Below are 12,174 nucleotides of genomic sequence, written 5' to 3'. Positions count from 1 at the left end.
TGATCTGAAATAAAACCTAGAAAAGATCTGCCAACAAAAAAGTAAATTCTAATGCTTATCATCCTGTACTGGAAATCAGCTGCTAGAGGTAGTTGACTCATTTTTCTTAAGGTTTCAATTTCTATTTGGTGGGGGATAGGAGGTTTCTTCTGTGGAACCATGAAAGAAAAACATTTTAAAGCTGAACATTATTCACAGATTTCATACACCTTAACCACATACCACATACTGTAAGAATGGAAAGACTGAATTATGGAAAATTTTTTAACCTTTTTTTGGTCTCAATAAGCACAGAAAACTACATACAATAGTGGTCTGTGTCACCCTCTGATAATTCCTTTTATACGTACCATAAGACTGCTTGGGGACAACATATTTTTGTACTTTAGTCACACATTGAAAAAATAACTTGCAGAACTGAGGCAAAGCTCATGACAACTGAAACATGTGAAACATAGGGTCCAGCAGTAGCTCTGTATATCCCATCACAATGACACAGTTCACAGGCTGATGGCAAATGACCTCAACTCCCTACAGACAAGCACAACTTGCAAGCAGACACGCTAGAAAGCTGCCCGTCTGCAGAGGCCCTGGAGAAGAGCTCTTACCTTGAGCAATGTCATCCTGCCTTTGCAGGCAGGGTCGCTCAGCCTTTGTCACCTGGGGAGGCTGCTCTGGCTCCTGCTGCTTGTAGTATTTGCCCTCATTGAACACCTGTGGCAGGTTGGCGGTGTGTACCTGCCGGAGCTGCTCATAGTCATTCAAAGCTGCTGTCAAGTCCCAATTTTTGCCTGCCAAACAGCAAAATGACATTCTGCTCACATCTGTATGTGACTAGATTGTTAACCTGAAAACCATCTTCATCTGCACTTAAAATATAAACTTAAATAGAGAAATTACTCTTTCTTAAAGCATGAGCAAGGCAACAGAGGTTCTTTGGATAGAACATTATCAACGACTCAACCCTCAACAAAAATGCAAATGCGGAGTTGATAAACACCTTGAAAGTACACAGCAAACAGACAAGGACAGAAATATTTTTCTTTTTTTCTTTTTAATTTTTATTTTAGCTTTCATTATATCATAATTGGAGAAGACCTCAGGAAAGCCCTTGTCCAACCTCCTGATCAAAGCAGGGTCAGCTATAAGATCAGACAAGATTGCTCAGGGCTTTATTCAGTTTGGTCTTTAAAATGCTAAGATGGAGACTGTACAAACCGTTCCCACACCTGACTGTCTTCATGGGATCTATGTCTGCTCTGAACCTCTCTTGTTTCAACTTATACCCATTGCCCCTTGTCCTTCTGCCATGCACCAGTGTGAAGAGCCCAACTCCAACTCCTTGATAACCTTCTTACTGGCACTGGAAGTCTGGTGTTAGATCGCCTCGAAGCCTCCCCATTTCCAGCCTGAACAAGCCCTGCTCCCTCAGTCTTTCCTCACAGAACTCGTGCTCCAACCCCAACCACCTTTGTAGAATCATAGAATCATTAAGGTTGCAAAAGACCTCTAGGATCATCAGCCCCCATCATCAGCCTTCCCCTGAACTCAATGCAACCTATAGCTGTCTTCCTTGGACTGGGGGTGGTGGGCAAAATTAGACACAATAATACAGATGTCTAATGAGTGCTCAGTAGAGAGCTGTAAATCACTTCCCTCAATCCACAGGCTATGGTTCTCTCGATATAACTCAGCATATTGCTGGCTTTCCTAGCTGTCAGGGGACATGGCTGGTTCATGTGCAGCTTGCCGGCTACCAAGGCTTCCAGGTCTTTTTCTGCCAAGCTGCCCCCCAGCCTGTATCATTGTGGGGGGGGTTCTTTTCCAGGTGCAGAACTCTGTGTTCATCCTTGTTAAATTTTACCAGGCTCCTGTTGGTCAATTCCCTTGTTCTGTCTAGGTTCCCCTGAATAGCAGCTCTGCCCTTGACATCAACTGGTCCCACTCAGTTGGTGTCATCTGCAAACTTGATGTTGCCTCAGTGATACAGAATTTAAACAGGTATAGACCCCTGAGGCACAGCATTTGTTACCATCTTCCAGCTAGAAAACTACCCATTAACCACTACCCTCTGAGCTTGACCATCAAAACAGTTACTTGCCCATCTAGTTGTCCAAGCATCCAGACTGTAACATCCTAACTTGAACACAGCAATACTATGGGAAACAGCATCAAAAGCCTTGCTAACATTGACGTAAAAGGTATCCACTGCTCTCCTCTCATCCACAAATCCAGACATTTTATCATACGAGGCAATCAACACCAGGACTTCTCTTGCTTTGATTCCGATCAGATGGCGAAACAAACTGGCAATTTAAGATGAATGCTAAATTCCACAGAATTTAACATAAAATAATGAGAGGTGGTAATAATTCACTACTGTACAGGTGTATTAGTAATAGATAATAATTAGCAGCAATGATGGAAAGACATGACTTAGTGTTATAGCATAAAAGAGTGAGAAACTTTCTTATCTTTCTATTCTCAGAGCAGCTACAATGCAAAGGCAAAGTACCTTAGGTCCCTTTACCTTATATATCAGAGTCAACCTGCTCCCTCAGAGATTTTAAGTCTTTTGAAAATCAGATAATATAGGACAGCATTTTGTAACAAAACATGCAGTGAGAGGATTCAGTCAGTGTGGTTCCATATCTGTGTCAGCTGCTGATAGAACCTGCCAACACAGAATCCTCTAAAATATTTGCTTCCAAGCTCCCACTTCATCATATTGCTATCACCAGTGATAACAGAACACAGGCTAATCTCCAGAGATAAAGAAGTCTGTTTTGTACAGGTGGTCAGTCTCAAAAAATAATAATGAAAAAAATGTTGAGATGTTTGTATGTTATTTTCAAGACAACCTCGCTATGTTAAAATACATAAATGTTCTAGCATTCTCCAAGTACTTCAATTGGAAAATTACAAATATTTAATAGCAAGAAAAAAGACACCACTAATTATATCAGACTTCCAGAGCATTCCATGAGCACTTTTTCTGGGAATTCAAAAGTAACCTGATTCTGACTAATAAATGATTTATTACACCATGAAGTTTGTCACTTTATCTACTTTGAGAAGCTACATTACCTAAGTAGCAGTTAAATATAACTTATTTACTTACACAAAGGAGAATAAGCTAAAAATAGTACAAAGCAGTTTCATACAGATAAAAGAAAGTCTTTTACTGTTACAGTAATTTCTGTGAAGAACAAAAACTTAACTGAAGTAGGAAAAAACCAGCACAAACAGCTTTTACCTGCAGAGTTGAGCTAAACTACCTCAGGTTTTGAAGTACTAAACAAAATTGTGAGAGAAGAATTAATACCATCAAGCAAGAATGTTATATACATCCTGAGTAGTACATAATATAAACCACCATGTCAGCGATATGGAATTGTTATACATGTTATGCTGTAATCTTCTATTAGAAAGCCTGTAGGGCAAAATGTAAATTCAGTGAAAATCGTCAGAGATCCTACAACAAGCACTTGAGTTATCGCCAGCATTTTTTTTCCTAAAAAAACCATGTAGATTCAATAGCTGTAATACGATCAGGGCTCTGCTCTAACTATATAAAGTAATATATAGTTTTTTATATATATATATATATATATATAATCTGAATCAAGTTGCTCAACCTGAACATCGAAGAATCACGAGTGTGATCACATATCAATGGTTGGCATAGGGATTGCTTTTCTTTGGTCCTGTTTTTAGGAGGCACTTACAATATATTTTTTAAATCTTCTCAACCATGAGGACAATAAAGTACTGGGTTTATTCAGTGCAGATCCCTGAGTAACAGAGCTATATTGATGGAACACTGACAGCATTTCTCTAGTGTCAGGGCATTCCTTACAGGTCACCTGCTCAAGATATTTTCACGTTTAAGTTCTGAAATCTAAAAAAAAAAAAAAAAATCACTGTGCATGTGCTATAAGTGACTGCTGTGTGATGGGGCTTTGATGTATGTCGTAGGAAAGCAGAAAATCAGTAGACTAACAGAAGTCCCACTGTCCTTAATTTTAGGCCAAATACCATCATCTTAACGAAAAGCTCCATCAGAAACTTTAAAGTCAACCTTCAGCAACTATGCTCACAATATGTTGCTTTTAAAACTAAATAGCATAGTGACTCTTGAGTTATGCTCCATGGCACAATGCAGAAACTGAACTTCCAATACAGACTTGAAACTATATATAAAATAAAATTTCTATACCTAAATGTATCTTACATAGGAATATTTTGTTTTCAAATCTCTCCATCCCCTTGGAGTTGTCCCCATCTCCTGCACAAAAGCATCAATGAGCACCAGAGCCTTAAACTTCAGAAAACCAACACAGGAAATGATTACGGGGCTCACTTTCCCCAAATTTGCTGGAGCCTCCAAGCATTGGAATGCAAGAGAAAAATTCAACCAAATTAGAGCACCTTGTCCTCTCCATGAAAGTGTTTTTTGATATTAGCCACCCTGACTAGTGTTTTCAGCTACTCTCTGTACTGGAAACATATAAGCTTGCCCTTGGTTTGTAGTTTCACAAGTAAATATGAACGACAGACCTTTTGGTTTTCCCATTGCCCATAAAAAAGGAAATTCATCAGTTTGGGAGGATTAAAGAAGAAAATTCATAAGTCAAAGTAGAGAAAACTGGAGGCAGCAAAGAGAATTAGGGGAAAGGAAGAGAGGAAAAAACAAGAGGCATTTATAAATGATATTGTGTGAAGAAATACAAATAAGTACCAAAATTTAATGCAGTGTGTTAAAAAAAAAGTAAACAGATATAATAAAAAGTGTGCTGTGATTTGGACCACTGAGACGGACTGCAGAAACAATGGACAAGCTGGGAACAAATCAGAAAGGTTATTAAATTCAGAGATGTCCAGAGCAGATGATCTGAACACTGATTTCTAGCAGTGTGACATGGTGGGTGAGAAAGTTTCAGCTCGAAGTTACTGAAGAAGCTTTAGTGGGGCTTATGATTGTGGAGGTGAACAGAGCTAACTCTGCCTAGCTCTCCTCCTTTAAACTTTGCATACCAAAAGCTTTTTAATTTCTAAAGCTGCATCTTATTACATTCCAAACTAAGTTTTGAAAGAAGAAACAAACCTGAGGTATGCTGGGTCAGAAATGACAAAAATAAATTAACATAACACTGAAATCAAATGTTTCGCCCCCAGTGCCTCACAGGGCAGGCCCCTCCTTCCAGTCTTGCTACTTGTTCAACAAGTTTCAAGTTTGGAGCAGACTACATACTGTCCCTCTGGGTCCCTAGGAAAAGACTTACTCTTTCTATTATCAAAGTTCTGTTTGTATGTCTGTTCCCTGGTCTTCTCTGAAATCTCCTAGACCCTGCTCCCCACACAAGTCCCTACTCAGTCACATCTCTTGTTTCCTTTAATTGTCATCTCCTGCACAGGCGCTCAACAGAAAGGAACAAACTTTCACATTCTGTCCCACAAAGTTTACACCCAACATAAGCACTGACATGCCCTCCCATTGCAAGGCTGAAGGAGAACCAACAGGTAATTAATCTATTTTGCATAGTTTCATCAACTAAATTAAGTCAAGTAAGACTTTTTGTTGCAATTTGAAGGACAAAAACATCACAAAACTATTCTTCAGATTGTCTGTGCATTTTTTTTTTACTGTTACTTATCTGATGAACCCTACTGTTCACTTACTGTTAACTTCTTTTTTATATGACATATTATTGTCTTTAAAAAGGTATTTCACAGGCATAACGATGTTATTTCAGTACAGTCACATCAGATGACAAGTCACTGGTAGCACCATATCAGTCAGTAGCAAAAAAATTGCTCCAAAGAGCAGTGACACAGTGGGTTTACATGAAAGGCTTTGAGTTTCTAATGGTCATAGAACATCAGTCAGCAAAAAGCTGGAGCAGCACAAAGCTGGTTAGAAAACACAGGTAGTGAATCACGATCAGGATGCTGGAATCAAATTAATTCACAAACACATCAGAAAGAATACTCTTACTGAACTATTACTTCCAGAACCGCTGCATGTGCTATGTGAGTCAGCGGGTATAAAATTTCACAGGACTAAAAGGTCTCTGCTTTAAAACCAAGAGTTTCTAGTGTGGAGGAAAAACAACAAAACAAAACCAAAGTGCAGCTGAGTAAGGAATGGAAGATGCACTCTGGCTGAGGGCTGGTACTGATGTTTTAGTGTCAGAGACAGCAGGCATCTACATGAAAGGCATATTCAAAAATAAACTCAGTTACACTGTGAAGTTTCTGTCCTAAATAATCATTGCTTATCTAACAACAGGAGGCATTGTCAGCCTGAAGAAAAAAACAAAGACTTTGATAAAACAATATATAATTTTAGAAGCCACGTATCCATTTTTGTCTTACCAACTCAAACTGGATTAGTACAGGGTTAAAAAAAACTATGCTAAAGAACAGCAAGAGTAGGGCTCACCTCAGAAGCATTCTAGATGATTCAGTTTTTCCTGATCATTGGAGAGGACTGTTTCCCCCCACCCCCACCTCTGCCCTATTTAGACCACTCAAAGATCCAAGAAGTGTTCAGAAGCAGGTTTCCCAGTGATCTGATGCTCTGAGACTAAGATGAGACACACAAAATTTTCCCAGGCCTTGGTCCTGGATCCAAAAAGCCTAGCTTTCCTTAGGGTGCTTCAACTGAGGACGACATAAGAGCGCCAAGAGTACAAGAAGGGGGCAGGGGTTGAGAGCCAAGTGTCCAGTGCCAGTGCTTTCTGTGGTAGGTTCACTGGACTCCAGATCCCAGGCTAGAAAGAAGTTGAAAAGAAGGCAGCAACCAGGAGCATTCTCTATGCAAGAGTACTACTGCAGGATCCACAGAGAGCATGTTCTCACCTTGGCACACTGCTCTTCAGGCACCACATCTTCAGCAAACGCTGGGGAAAGCTGTTTACTATCAGATCTAGCTATTGAGGGAGGGAAAGGTTGAGGTGACCTCATTAGGACTGACCACATTACGATCAGAGAAGACACCTTATTCCTTCACCTTTCCCAGCCCTTCCACCTCACCTTCTTGTCCTTCTCAACCTGTGAACACCATCTACTCCTGAGAAAACATTTGATAAAAGAAACCAAAGACCAACACAAAGTTTTATATTTAGCCTTGACTATTACTGTTTTCCTCTTGAGGTAGACTTGCAAGAAAAACAATACTAGATTAATAAACCACTGAGCCCATAGGTTAGCCAGAAACTTAGAAAAAAACCACTGTGATTTTCCTCAGACTCTGCAGCAAGGAAATTGGGTGCATGCCAATGAAGAGGTCAAAGCAAACCAGAGTAAACTTAAAAGGCCAAGAAATATTCCTGTAGCTGGGGTTTTTTTGCATATCTGGTTCTGCCCCAAGCTGCATGTAGGCTACATTAGCCACCACACTGGATCCATGTACTATGTACATACACATGGTATGGCACTATAGCAAATATAAATATTAACATGATTACTTTTTCCTGAGCGGAACCAGAAATGTTGTATTATAAGACAGATGAGGGTTGGTTTGCCCAGGTATTATTTTAAAATATCACCATTTTGTTGAGATTTAAACAATATAGTGCAGTTTTAAAAACAAAAACAAACACCAAAAATCCCAATACAACTATATAGTGCCCTCTCTTGGAAGCTGTCTTGGAAAACTTTCAGTGACCTCCTGACAAAGTCCTTACCCACTCCACGTTTCAATAAGCTGAAACCTGAATGCAGAAGAGCACTAGAAACTTTGGACTTTTGCTTTAAACTGTTTGCTTCAAACTGTTTGCTTCAAGACTATCACATACTGTAAATTTTTACATGAGAAATACACTCTGCCTTCATAAAGGTAGTACAGTTAGCACCACTCAGGTTTTATATTAGTTTTCACAGTGCTCAGGCAGCTGCATTCACCCTTCGTTTTTCTGGAGAATAAGGGTCCATCTTTTTTTTAACCTAGCCTTTCTCTAGTCAAGTCTTAAACTTGATTGTGCTGTGAGGAGAAAGTGACTTCTTAATGCTCTGCAGCACATGAGTAATCCTTGCTTGCTCAGTGTTGAGCACATGCTTTGTGAGATCACAGCTTGTACTCTCTAATAACAAAAATCAGGCACCCATTAAGCAGCCTACGCCAGTTGTACTGCTACTAGATTTTATGTTTTTCAGGCAGATAATATTCACACAGCAAGATCTAAGCGACAGGCTATTATTTAGTCTTTGGGGTTTTTTTTGCTTTTATTGTTTTGGCTAAACAGCACAGCTTAGAGGGCTGTAAGTTAATCTATTATCTTTCACTTCTCAAAACAGATATAATAAAACTAGAGGACAGTTATCATTAATTAGCAGGAATAGCAAGCGTGCAACTATAAAGCATTCCCCTCAACAAGCTTTCAAATATCCACCTACTGCAATACGATAAAAAGAACACTTGAAAGGTCACCAGCAGTTCTTGATTTAATGATAAACAAAATGCTAGAAAGGATGCAATTGAGGTGGGGAACTAGGAAAGATCTAAATAAGGACCACAATGAAGGGCAACTTGCAGCAACAACATATACAAAAGACTTGCGCAAAGCAAATTTTAAAAGGGGCAGGAAATGCTGCCTAAAGTTAAACAGGACCAAAAACATACAAGAAAACGGGTACAGAAGGGGAAGGCAGAATTAAACAAATTACAATGCAGCCTGTGTTTACAGTTCATAAACTACTGGTGCATATATATAAGAAGCAGAAGCAATAAAAAATATCCAGTAGGAATTAATGTGAAACTTTCACAAAAAAATAAAGGAAAACAAAGAAGCCAAAATGTTACACAGCTCACAGAGAAAGTGACTTGGACAAGATTACAGAATGATGTATCTCAGAAAATAAAAATGAGATCTATAGAAGAACAAAAAGAAACTAAGATGAAAAGAAGACAGAGCATCATTTTTTAATGTGACAAATACAAGAGAGCAAAAAAGGTATTTTGGTGAGACGGCAGCAAAATAGAACGGACTCACCTTTTGGAATTTTTAACTATTCTAATCGGGTACAATATCTGCCCACCTACTTTACGTTTAATGCTGATTTTGTTAATGAAACTCACATTTGAATGGAATACCATTTAGGAAACATTAAAAAAGAAAAAAAAAAGAGACACTATTGAAGAACCAGTACCAGCAATGTAACTTTCAAGGTTTTTGCCACCATTTCTTAACTATTTTACTATCACTGTCTGTATATTTTTCACTAGTAAATTGGACAAAATTTACAATCCCACTATTACTAAAGCTAATGCAAAGCATCCACAGGGAAAAAACCACCTCCCTATCAAAAAAAAAAAAAATTAAAATTTCAAACCATCCCTGCCCACAGAACAGAAAATGTCTTGCTGGCAGACAAAACATTTTTTTTTTCAATATCATCCCAATCAATCTAACTCCTTCAAATCTGCTGCAGAGAATGCACCTCTGACACACCATGCCAACACATAAAGCAGTGTTCTTGGCATAGCAGCTGTCCCACAAATACAAAGCCTCAGCTGTTAGGTGGGAGACATATCATCTCCCCTTTTAGCCCATTTAACAGAACCAGCTTTTTACATAAAATCATAGCATTATTAAGGTTGGAAAAAGACCTCTAGGATCATCAACGTCAACTCAACACTACCATGTCTCCTAAACCATGACCTGAGGTGACACCACCAGGGATGGTGGCTCCACCACCTCTCCGGGCAGCCTGTTCCAATGCCTGACCACTCTTTCAGTAAAGAAATTTTTCCTAATATCCAATCTAAACCTCCCCTGACACAGCTTGAAGCCGTTTCCTCTTGTTCTATCACTAGTAACTTGGGAGAAGAGACCAACACCCACCTCACTACCACCTCCTCTCAGGTAGTTGTAGAGAGCAATAAGGTCTCCCCTCAGCCTCCTCTTCTCCAGGCTAAACAACCCCAGCTCCCTCGTCTGCTCTTCGTAAGACTTGTTCTCCAGCCCCTTCCCCAGCTTTGTTGCCCCTCTCTGGGCACGCTCCAGCACCTCAACATCCTTCTTGTAGTGATGGCCCCAAAACTGAACACAGTATTCAAGCATGGCCTCACCAGTGCCAAGTACAGGGGCATGATGACCTCCCTACTCCTGCTGCTCACACTATTCCTGATACAAGCCAGGATACTGTTGGCCTTCCTGGCCACCTGGGGACACTGCTGGCTCACATTCAGCCAGCTGTCAACCAACACTCCCAGGTCCTTCTCCTCCAGGCAGCTTTCCAGCCACCCTTCCCCAAGCCTGGAGCGTTGCATGGGGTTGTTGTGACCCAAATGCAGGACCTGGCACTTGGCCTTCTTAAACCTCAAACAATTGGCCTCGACCCATTGCTCCAGCCTGTCCAGGTCCCTCTGCAGAGCCTTCCTACCCTCGAACAGATCAACACTCCCGCCCAACTTGGTGATGTCTGCAAACTTACTATGGGTGCACTTGATCCCCTCATCTAGACCAGTGATAGGGAGAGATATTGAACAGAACTGGCCCCAACACTGAGCCCTGGGGAACCCCTCTGTGACTGGCCACCAACTGGATTTAGCTCTGTTCACCACTACTCTCTGGGCTTGGTCATCCAGCCAGTTTTTACCCATTGAAGAGTACACCCATCCAAGCCATGAGCCACCAGCTTCTCTAGGAGAATTCTGTGGGAGACAGTGTCAAAGGCTTTGCTAAAGTCCAGGCAGACAACATCCACAGCCTTTCCCTCATCCACTAGGCAGGTCTACCACCTGGGCATAGAAAGAGATCAAGTTGGTCAGGTAGGACCTGCCTTTAATGAAGCCATGTTGGCTGGGCCTGATCCCCTGGTTGTCCTGCACTTGCCTGATGAGCTGACTCAAGATGAACCGCTCCATAATCTTCCCCGATACTGAGGTGAGGCTGATTGGCCTGTAGTTACCCACATCCTCCTTCTGGCCTTTCTTGTAGATGGGCGTCACATTGGCAAGCCTCCAGTCATCTGGGACCTCCCCTGTTAACCAGGGCTGTTGGTAAACGATGGAGAGTAGCTTGGCAAGCTCCTCTGCCAACATCCTCAATACTCTGAGACTATACTGTGGATCAGTAGCAAATCAATTAAACATGCATGGGAATTTTCAGCAGGAATGCTGAAATTCATGTAGTCCTTCTCCTTATGAGGGTGAAAACTACCTGTACATATGTACAATCTGAGATGTTTACAAACGACCAGACACTAATCCAGTATTTGGCAGGCTATATAACATACTTCTAGAAACAACATCAAGGGCTCTTATTCCATCTACATTCTTCTGTGCCATCTTTCAGCTTCAATTTTGAGCAGTTATGCATGTTAAAAAGTAAAACAATATGAATCTCTAAATCACAATGCATTCCTTCCAAGAACACAGGAAAGAGTTCTTAGCTGGAAGTTTTGCCTGCAGGACTGAGATAAATAAGAAACAGAGTTTTACAGTTAGGTCTGAACAAGTCCTTGCAGTGTTTCAGGGCATAAATCCAGTACCAAGTATTTTCATCTTGACTCACAAGTCACCAGTTTAACCCAATGGAATATGGCCATTACGGGACAACATAAACAGAGAGGACAATGAGCTAACTTTCAGGTAGAGAAGAATAACCAACCTAAGGAAGGACTGAATATGAAGACACGATCTTTGAAATGGATCTCTAAGTTCAGTTTGAAGTGTAACACTCCAGGCTAATGCATTTATGATGATTTCTTGGCTAATCTACTGGGATTCATGCATCTGTGTAGTTTTACACTTAGATAAAATAATTTGAAATATAATAAGGTCCCCAAGGATTCTACATTATGGGCTCCTCATGAACAAGGATGTGCCTAAGACAGACTAACTTATGGCCATCTGTAGTAAAAGAACAATTTTTATTCTGGGGCTACATGGGCATTCAATCGTACAGGAGAATTCAAAAAGGCCTGAAGGTTGTGAGCTGATTTAGCTCTTCCAAAACAGAGGAAAGCCTTTGAAATTCTTCCTTTTCCTGTCAACCATCAACTCTGTCCTGTCTAGGTTTAAAGTTAATTTCTGTGCTCCTGATACCCTGTATCTTTATGAAATGGAAATGTTCACATTTGCCACAATAGAAATTAAAAGCTGAGCATGATTAATGTGTTTTGTCATTGACAGGAATTCTTCCTGCATACTTGTGTATCTGGTAT

General features: G+C 40.4%; 1 protein-coding gene across 8 annotated transcripts in view; it reads right to left on the bottom strand.

The window, feature by feature from the left end:
• Positions 1-12,174, bottom strand: part of OTUD7A (OTU deubiquitinase 7A) — a 149,070-nt gene that overhangs the window by 37,664 nt on the left and 99,232 nt on the right. For 6 of the 8 annotated variants that reach the window (XM_075100135.1, XM_075100137.1, XM_075100139.1 and 3 more), the window contains one exon: positions 609-791. The exons of the other annotated variants lie outside the window; for them this stretch is intronic. In XM_075100135.1, coding sequence (XP_074956236.1) covers positions 609-791 — 183 coding nt within the window. The remainder of the gene's footprint in view (positions 1-608; positions 792-12,174) is intronic. 8 annotated transcript variants of the gene reach the window in all.

Source organism: Phalacrocorax aristotelis, chromosome 7 (assembly GCF_949628215.1).
Source record: "Phalacrocorax aristotelis chromosome 7, bGulAri2.1, whole genome shotgun sequence".
NCBI lineage: Eukaryota > Metazoa > Chordata > Aves > Suliformes > Phalacrocoracidae > Phalacrocorax > Phalacrocorax aristotelis.
The sequence above is the reverse complement of the archived record's forward strand: the minus strand, read 5'-3'. Positions and strand labels throughout refer to the sequence as shown.